At 30.8% G+C, this 10,496-nt stretch overlaps 2 protein-coding genes across 2 annotated transcripts; one reads left to right on the forward strand and one right to left on the reverse strand.

Annotated features, from left to right (window-relative positions):
• The first annotated feature begins 1,033 nt into the window (after positions 1-1,033).
• Positions 1,034-5,722, forward strand: LOC111000828 (oocyte zinc finger protein XlCOF6.1-like). The gene is made up of 8 exons (XM_022270415.2): positions 1,034-1,291; positions 1,395-1,523; positions 2,116-2,267; positions 2,795-2,957; positions 3,875-4,099; positions 4,418-4,573; positions 4,640-4,757; positions 5,457-5,722. Exons 1-8 carry the CDS (start codon positions 1,172-1,174, stop codon positions 5,687-5,689), a joined length of 1,296 nt encoding a protein of 431 aa, XP_022126107.2. The 5' UTR covers positions 1,034-1,171; the 3' UTR covers positions 5,690-5,722.
• A 1,551-nt stretch (positions 5,723-7,273) lies between these two features.
• LOC111000826 (gastrula zinc finger protein XlCGF26.1) lies at positions 7,274-10,491 on the reverse strand. Its single transcript, XM_022270411.2, has 6 exons — positions 10,059-10,491; positions 9,730-9,994; positions 9,391-9,454; positions 9,195-9,288; positions 8,579-8,815; positions 7,274-8,051 (listed from the first exon to the last, which is right to left on the reverse strand). The coding sequence occupies exons 1-6, from the start codon at positions 10,170-10,172 to the stop codon at positions 7,587-7,589; spliced, it is 1,239 nt and encodes a 412-aa protein (XP_022126103.2). The 5' UTR covers positions 10,173-10,491; the 3' UTR covers positions 7,274-7,586.
• Between the last annotated feature and the right edge of the window lie 5 nt (positions 10,492-10,496).

Here is a 10,496-nt window from a genome sequence, read left to right on the forward strand (position 1 = left end):
TATGATTATTGACCTGGCTGTATTACCAATATCTTATCGCTCAATTGCAGTTTATTGTTAGCGAATGTTTGTGGTTGTTAACCTAAGTTACTTAATTAGAACACATTCATTGAAATTAAAATTTGATAATTTAATCAAGCATAGTTCATAGGAGAACTTTTACATCTAAAATCTAGACTAATAAAATTTTAAGACTAAAAAAATCATATATTTTATTTAAGCTTATGCGTATTTAAAAGTAATAACTATTCCAGTTATTATATTTTAAAACAATAACTGAAAATGAGTTTTGTGAGTGTTCAATTAGTGCTATTTAGAACTTATTAGATTCCTTCATTCAAATTTTTTTGTAGAGTTAAAGATGTGATACTTGTACTCTGTGATATTTCATGGGGTTATGCTGTTTATCGTTTCATCAGTTAGTGTTGCCAGATCAGAGGTTTTCCCCCCTAGATGTAAGGGTTTGTCAACCGAGTTAGGGGCAGAATAGGGGGGAAAAATATTTCAAAAACATGCAATGTTCAGTTTTTTTGCTACTACGTTATTACGCTACTACGTTCCTGATTTTGAAAATTAAATTGAATTACGAACACATGGTAAGAATAGGATCCGTGTGTTAAACCTTACTAATTAAACATATATTCGTATAAGCTGTCAGATATAAATTCAATAATTACATTAAATGAATTTTTAGTAAAAACACTAAACAATATTTATTTTTTTGTATTTGAAGATTTTTGATCATTCTTTTTTTACTAAAAATATTTTATACCAAGTGTCGCATTGACGTTTACCTTTATTCTCATGGTGACCCATATTTCGGGCCAAATGTGTCCTAAGCATGATGATGGGCAGAGAATGGTCGTTCTCAACTTGTGAGAGCAACCAAGGCGATTTTTGGGGGGAAATCAAATTAGTCTAGCGGTATGTCGCCAAGACCATCTGGTAACACTGTTTTATCTCTTGATAATACCACGGCTAAGAAATAAATTAAAAAATCTTGATAATAACTGTCAACTATCAATGTCAAAAGGGAATAGAACAAATGAAAAAAACAAATTATCAAGGAAAACAAAACAATTGTAGTAATTGTTTAATGTTTTAGTGATTTACTTAAGGCTTAATCCTTGTTATTTAAAATTGTTATAATGTTTTGAAATTTTACACAAAAATGTCGCATATGCTAGATTTTAAGAAAATATGTCGGGCTTGTTTATCTGACGCTGGTCCATTAAGCGATTTATTTACTGTTTCAACTTCAGGAATATTCAAATATTGCACGTCTGTTGAGGTACATTCTAAAAGATTTCTAGAACTATTAAGATTGTTACATATTAATTAGTTCTAGCTCTAATGAATTACAACTGAGTAAATTAATTTTGATTTGGTTTCAGATTTCTGATAGTGATTCCATGCCTAAGTTAATTTGTCAAAAGTGTCTAGATCTTCTAAACAAGCTGTATAACTTTAAGCAAGTAGTTGTGAGATCAAATGTAATATTAAAACAACAATGGAAGTTACAGGTAAAAATAGTTATTTAAAATGAGATATCATTATTAAATCTATAAAACCACCATTACACTATTAGGATATTAATTATTATGCATATTCAATGTCCTCATCTATAATACTCCAATCATATAGTGTTTAAATAAAAGTTTTTCTTGGATATAAACATGAATTTATTACATTTATTCATAGAGCACTATCTTGTATTTTGTGTTTGCATGGACTAGACATTTATTTTATAAGGGAAGCTATAGTAAAGTATATTTTTTATAGTCCAGTAGATTTTGGCATAAAATATATAAAAATACAGTAAGTTCCTCTTGGTTGGTTGGTATTCTGTAAAAATTATTAACATTATAACATTATTTTTTATATACTATTACTATGCTTATTCTTGATGATGTTATTTGATGACATTATTAAGGATTTGATTTGACTTTGTTTATTTTGTGTCTGTGGTTAAACTGCTAAGCAGGTTTTAATGATATGTACTTAAACATCAATTATGCAATATAGTATTGAATAACATTTACTTGTGATAATATAAAAAAAGGTAGTATCTAGAATTCTTAGACATATCTTGAATCATTATCTTGTGAATTTCAGGTCAAACCCGAATCTCAATTTACCGAGAACAATGAAAACAGTTTACTAGATGTGCATATAAAGGAAACAACTGATGATGTATTAGAAAATTTAACAGATAATGTGACACAAAATAGTAATGAAAAACCATATGACACAGCTAGTTTAATAAGGTATACTGTGTAGTAGTAGACATTTAAATCATTACGTTTAATGATTCACTTTTAATTAACTTTACTAGAGGTGTTCTCTGTCAAATGTAACTCCTATGCATCAATCTGGGCACAAAACATTTTTTGTCTTAGGGGATAGTTTTCAGCAATTAGGTTAAATTTTGTGCCAGCTACTTACAAATTTTTCTGCCTTGTAGCTTACAACAAAAATAATGGATTAATAAGTAGTCTGTGTAGAAAGAGAAGCATTATGGAATTTGAGGTTGCTGTAGTACTCAGTTATGATTTTTGTGACGTCATTATAAATAGACAGTAATTGTCTTCATCCTTGATATGAAAAAGTAAAAAAAAACAATTTTGAATAAATTTATTACATACCCATTATACCATTTATACTGTCTATACAGACCCTATCTTTTTATTATTAACCACTATTTCTTTTTTAACTGTTTGTAATGCAAATCACTTATTGAATTTTGTTTGTTCCCTATGACTTTATTTTATTATAAAACAACATTATTTTTCAGTCAAATTCTCGCCCGTCGCAGGCGAAGGGGTCCAGGACGACCCCCAAAAGAATCGGGTGGGGCCCAACGCCGCTCCGAGCGAATGAAATGCGTCAAGTGTGGCAAAAGTTTCCAAAAGTATGAGAACTTTGAGGCACACATGAGAGGACATTTTGGAAAACAGGTAAAACATTTTTCAGTTCTTTAAGTACCTGTGGGTAGTAACAATGGGAATACAAAATAGTATTGTAATTTTCGTATTTGGGTATGATAGATCTGTATGTCTATGGATAAACTTATAAACCCAAAACATGTATTATGTAGCTAGGATAAACATACTTGTGGGCAATCAAGAACAACTCCAGAAGGCTCATAGACACTTTAGCGGGCTATTTTTTTATTGTAATGCATTCTCTGCATTTTCTACTATATTATTTTCAAACTACTAAATTAATCTTTTTGGTTTAAGAATAACTTTATTTCTCATAAGAATTGCAATTTACTTACTGTGAAACAATATGTATCATTAAGAGTAGATTTATAAATTAGAATGCACAGATGTAGTTAAACGAAATAACAAAACAAAACAGCAACAAAATTGTGGGCAGACAGAAAATGAACTCGATCAGTAAACCAAGCAAAACAAGATGTTCGACTTTATATGCTAATACTATATGCTACATATACAACCTAGACCTATTACGCGCTATTATTTTAATATTCACCTTTCGGCCACGCTTAACTGTAGAGTCTATACGAGAGTCTACAGTGTAGAGTGTAGACCATCTCGTATAATATATTACATACATTTTTTTTACTAGGAAAATTCCCAATTAGGCACACAACTAGACCTATATATATAGAAAGCACATCACATCTTGTATATAAACTCTTTTTAGTAAATTAAAAAATGGCGGTGTGTCATTTGTCTATTGTCTTTATATCCCACATGTATTTTTTTTTAATTTCATGACGTAGACGATGTAGTAGTAGATGTAGACCTTTGAGTCAAAAACTCCCACATGTAGAACTTACTAGAGATCGATAAAATAAATTAATAGACGTGAAAGGCAATAATAATAAAGAGTTTTCATCTTCCAGCCAGATATAAAATGCAAGCATTGTGACAAGACGTTTCTCTCACTACGAAGTTTGAGTAGCCATATTCGCATTCACAGCGCGGTTCGAAAATACCAATGTCTATCTTGCGGCAAGAGTTTTGCTTATCTCAACGTTTTGAAGAACCATGAACTAATACATGCCGGTGTTAAGAAACATGAGTGCCATATGTGCGATGCGAAGTTTGTTCAGGCGTATAATTTAAAGGTATTTCAATTAATTATTCACATTTAGGTTAATAACATAAACAAAAGTTTTAAATTAAAAATAAAATATTTTTTTTTAAATAAATTAGTACCTACACTATGTTTTTGCCTCATTTTATAGTTTTAACAAAAGTACCCACCTGTCTCTGTTCATCACAGCGCAAACAAAATTAACAGCAATCAATGAAGTTACGAAGGAATTTGGGCTAAGTAGGAGAAGAATATTATTATTTTCTATGTTGTATTTGAGTAAAAAATAAACCAAACTTCAACTTTATTTATATAAAAGCAAGCCATTTACATACATTTCCTAATATAGATGCACATAGACACACATAACAACGAGAAAAAGTACAGCTGTGGGGAATGTGGGAAGCAGTTTGCTCAGCCCGGGAACCTTAAGACCCACCTGGTGAGACATTCCGGGATCAAGAATTATGCCTGTTCCGCTTGTGATATGAGATTTTATATTAAGGTAATGATTTATTCTTACATTTTACATCTGATATTAGTGATATGTTAACAGTATATTCAATTTCAGGCAGATTTAGTTAAACACATGCGGTCACATTCCGCTGAGAAGCCATTCTCTTGTCACATGTGCGATAAGACATTTAAAAGTAGAAGTTTTCTGTCAATACATATGAGGACTCATACAGGTATATTATTGGTATTATTTGAATTTAGAACGTTATTATGTTCTTTACACAGAATATCAAAGTTCAAATGGATTTTTATTCTTTTAATTTTAAAAATTACTCATTAAATTAAGCCTCTTTAGGTTTTTGAAATTTGTGACAGCAAGCGCAACGCAATTTTTATAGTCTATGATACATTTGATTTTATTCTTATCTCTGGCCACCTTCGAATAATATTATTATTATTCAATCCTAATATGAGAGTAGATAATGTAAAACCTATATTAGTATATAAGTAGGATAAATTGTTTGACTTCCAAGCACGTGCGCCAAATTCCGTAACATACTCTTACTATATATATATTTGTCTGTTCACAAATTTCTCGGAAACTAAGTCGAAAGGATTTTTTTTTAACGAATACAACTCAGAGCGATGGTACTGGCTGGCTACGGAATATTTCAATTTTTCATCAGAATTGGTTTAGTAGTTTTTGAGAAATATATTTCGTACAAAAAGGTGGGCAGTTTACAGGTAATTAATTATAGGTGAACCCAATCCCACTCCAAAAAATGTGGCCATGTTCTCATAGTAGTATTATCAACATTTAATACCTAGTTGTAAACAAATATAGCCGTGTTGGCCTTGTGGCTTCGCTATAGCGCCGTTGCTATACATATATATCTAGACAGGTTCATTAATTAATGTTATTAAATTTCTAGGTGAACGTCCTTACGCCTGCGATATATGTCCAAAGAAGTTCATGGCACGAAAAGACTTACGCAATCACAGAATGATCCATACCGGCGAGAAACCCCACAAATGCCAACTATGCAATCAGGCGTTCATACAGAAATGCGCGTTAAACCGGCACATGAAGGGACATAGTAAACCTGATTTGATCAGGGAGATGCCGATTGACAATACACCGCAAATCGGTTATCCATATTTGTGATTATATAGATTAAAAAATCTTGTGGAACTCGGGGACTGATTTTTTTTTTCTTTGATATTAATTCCATCTACCACTTTACCAGACTCGAAACTAACATGCCTATATAGTCTGTCTCACTCTAACCCGGCTGCCCCGTCCGTCGTCAGAGAAATGTGAATACGCAGTATAGGTTCTGTCCTACTCTAACGCACCTGCGGTACGTCTCCGATTACGCCAGACCGATGTGAGACGCAGTATGCATTCTGTCCCGCTCTAACGCGTATTGGCAGCACCTATCTTACTTCATCGTGTTAGGTTTTTATTTCCGTTTCTTGGTTCGGTCGCCGCACTCAAATCTATGCAATAGCTTAAATATACTTTGTTTTAAACAGAAAATTATTATTATTTCTCCAACAAACTTACCTACCTGGAACCCTCAGTTTTCAAAATGTATGACAAAAACGAAAGTTGACTTATGACTATCTTGGACAATAACATCTGAAAGAAGGAAACCAGATTCTCTGGAAATGTGGTGTTGGAGGCGATAGATAAAGAATAAAACGTGTCCATATTAAAACGGTTACAGTAAAAAAATCGTCTTTGGACACTTTGTTACATGATCCTGTGGTTTTTGACATATAACACAGATCCAGAACATGTAGAAAAACTTATTGTGACTGGCAGAGTGGAGATTGGCCTCGTTGGACCGATCAAGTAAAGTCCAATAAAGAGCCTTACAGGTTTTACTATCCCGCAATGCAAAGGCTTGCCAAAGTCAGGGGAGTGGCGAGAAAGTTGTGCGACTAAAACGACCTTTGCATTTGCGATTGTGGTAATCATTAAATTATGATAGATTGTTGTTGTCTCATAACAAAAAGGTTTTATCTCCTCCATATGTTTATGGCCACCTTTGAATAAAAAATAAATTTAAATGATTGCGTTCCTGTTTCAGTAATCAAATAATAGTACATTTTCTTTTTCTATTTCTCGTAGGTGTAAAGTAAATCTATTTGCATATTCTTGACTGGATGTTTTTAAAATCGATCATAGTTATAAAAGATATTATATATGAAGCGTGATGGTTTATTAAGGTGTAAATTTTGTAAATAATATGATTAAATGACTAAAATTAATATGTATTATTTGATTATTTTACCCCCTTATTTCACGAATAACTCGAATTGCTATTACATATTTGGTCGTTTATATATATTTCATTTTATGTCATATGTATTTTACAAATGTATAAACGATATAAAACATTACAAGATATAGCTAGATATAGTATAGCCATAAATTCACAAAATACAAGCCAAAACCTGACTTCTTAATTGTGTATTTTAGATATCTTTTTCTTAATTTTGCAAAATCAATCATGGCCTTGATTATAACTCTGTAAAATTCACAGAACGCTTAATTCGATCTAAGTACCAATATGATTAGCGCTAAGAAATGCCTTACGATGTTTTCCGTATGTGTAAGTTTTAAAATTGCTTCCATATATAAAAAACTATTGTACAACCATGACTCGCACGTAGTTCGGGGACATCATAATAAATGACAAAATACATTTTTACATTTCAGTTTATTAATTTAAAAAGAAATATATATATATAATAAATCGAGCAACGATAAATGTGTGTTTTTATTTTAAATTAATATAAAAAAAAACAAAAGCATTTTATACAGTATAAATACTACAATGTTGCTATGCTTGCCTTTTATGCAATACACATACATAGTGCAGTAGTTCTACTGCCTCTTATCCTGCTTGATGATATAGGTATGAAGAGTTGAGTCCTAAACCAGGGCTTATTATTGTTCTGGGTATAGTAGGTACTCTTGTCTCTGGTTAAAGATCTTTATTTTTATATGAATATATAAACCATAAAGGTCATCAAGGAGGCAGGCCATCTTTTCAAACAGGCTGTAGTTTATTATGTATCTTCATATGCCTCTTTACACTACCCTTTTGTGTAAAGCTTTGTTCACAAATCGTACATTTGTGTTTTCTCTCCCCTGTATGTATCATGTGATGGTCATTCAAGCGACGTTTAGATACAAAATTCTTTGAACAGTACAAACAGTTGAATGGTCTCTCTCCAGAGTGCAATCTCTGATGTTCTATGTAATACGAACGCGTTGAAAATGACTTATTACAAAGCGTACATTTGTGTAATTTCTTTCCTTCGTGGGTTAACAAATGTTTGATTAAGTTATCTCTGTATTTGTAGGAGAAATTGCAATAATGACAAATGTATTGTTTGCCAGTGTGTGATCGATAGAAGTGGCCTTGTAGTGCTAATTTAGATTTAAACTGTTTGTTGCATTGTTCACAGTTGTAAGTGTAATCTTTATTATCAATATGTCGGTCGATGTGAAGCTAAAACAAGTAATTTTTAGTCAATTGCTTTTTTAAAGTATACTTCGAAATATCTCTTCATTTTTGAAGTTATGTTTCTTTTGACGCGATGGAGAAAAATGATGAGAGTGAATTTTTACGATGCGCGCACCAAATTCACACCAACACCTAAATTCGACATCGTAAAGTTAGGTCTAGGTGGCATGGAAATCGATAACTACACACGTGTTTCGTAACAGTACAATTAAACAGTGTGAATAAATAACTATTATTTTGATGTTTTTAAATCAATTTCATATACGACGGTGATAGTATTTACTAATAATTTATTTTATTATTTTTAATATTTAATGTTAGCATTTTAGTTGTTTTTTTCCATATGCCAAAGAAGTATAACTTCTAACGCGTGTACATTACAACACACACTCTTTTTTTATTACTTTGTATGTAAAACGTCCACACTAATAATTTACTAGTTTACTAGTAGTTTTCGTCTTTGGGAGCAGTAACTTTATTACTATTATTAATTGATACCAATATTAATATACCTTTAAATTTCCTCTGGAATTGCTAATTTTACCACAGACATCACAAATGTACTTGTTGGTTTCACTATGTTTTGTCTTCAGGTGTAAGTGAAGTGTTTTAATAGTTTTGCACACTTTCCCACATTTCTTGCACTTCGTGTCTTTGAAAGTAAACTGTGAGTGCTTCAATTTCTTATGTTGATAAAATGCAGGCTTTGATTTAAATGATTTATTACAGGGTATGCATAATCTTTTCTCCTGAAATAATGTTTAATTTCTTCTATAACCTTTACTATTAAGTTTATGAATTCTAAAATTATTTATAGTAAATAAAATCAGTATATTTCTATAAGTCCATGAACTAAGCTTGTATAACTAAAGTTGAATTAATTTTGCTTTTTTAAATTGTTTTGTTGTAAGTAATTTGTTTGAAAGTATTATCAATAAGATTAGACCTTAGTTTAAATTTAAGATGACAACAAATATGTTGAAAAATTGTATGTATGTGTATATAAATTGTCTCTTTTATATATCCAAACTGTCACAGAATACTGATTAACAGACAAAACATTAAACAGATATTGTGTATTGTATGTTCATGACTAAAAGGCAGAAGGTTTAAATATTTATTACTTACATGCATCTTTTTGTGATTATTGAAGGTCTTCCTGTTTGTATAAACCTTATTACACACATCACACAAAAAATCAATTTTCTTTGTAATGTCAATCCTAAAAAAAATTAAGAAGTACATATACTTATAGTATATTACTTTATTATAAAACTTTTGTGTAAAGATATTAATGGCAAAGTAGAAGATATCAAAAACTTACTTTGTGTGTGGCATTTCATTTTCAAAATTTTTATTTTCCACAGCATCATTACTGTAAGTGCCTCCTGAAAATTTTACTCAAGAATTGTCAACTGACAATATGTTTTCAGTCAATAGGTAATGAAATATTTTTTAGAGTTCTAAAGATAAAATTAGACTATCTTATTGACTTTACCAAAATTTAAGTATGGTCTGATAGATTGGCCTTTGTAAAAAGGATTCCTATTTGCAAAATCATATTCCTTTCGCAAATTAAGAAATAAATAAAAACTCTTAAGTTATGAGTAACTTACAGGTTTCTTTTAATATACACATAATCAGACACAAATAATCCACATACCACATTCTTCATAACTGGGTTCAAGCTTTATCGCGCTTTGAATTAGATTCTTTGATTCACTAACATCCAATGTTAAAATATCTGAATTATTTTTCTCTCTGGTTTCGTAAAATACTGAACATTCGGTGTCTTTCTTCATATAACGCTTTAAATTTAATAAATAGTGCTGTGCATCAAGACATTTTTGTTTAAATGCGGCAAATTTAGATAACAAGTCGTAGCACGAAGAGCATAAGATTTTTGGTAAATCTTCAGTTTCTAAAATCTAAACATTATATTTAATAAAATAAAATTACGCTAAAACGTTTGTTTATTATTAATTATTTTACCTGTATTGAAGTGCAAAACCAATAAGTGTAAGCTGAAACATCTTTAAACAAGATAATTTTATTGGAGCCATTAATTGTTAGTAAGCAAGCACGACATAATTCATTAAAATCCATTTAATTCCTAATAGCTTATTGAAACTTGAAATTCTGTAGAGAAATGTTTACTTTTTGTTTACAGAATATTTTGTAAATTTGACGTTCTATGCTAAATATAACAAGAATTTTCCTTTCAAACTTGACAAGTGCACGATTTTTTTTCAGAGTGGCATTTCGTTGTCGATCAGAAGGTCCTTGACAGCTAAACATTTTAGTCTGTAATCTGTATTTCAAAACATTTTCAGAGTTGTCCTCTAGGCTCTACGTTTAGTGCTCTCGGCACTTAAAAAAATGTTTCAACAGACACTCGCATCTCTTTAAACCTGATTGTGTAAATAAAAT

Source organism: Pieris rapae, chromosome 20 (genome assembly GCF_905147795.1).
Source record: "Pieris rapae chromosome 20, ilPieRapa1.1, whole genome shotgun sequence".
Lineage (NCBI taxonomy): Eukaryota > Metazoa > Arthropoda > Insecta > Lepidoptera > Pieridae > Pieris > Pieris rapae.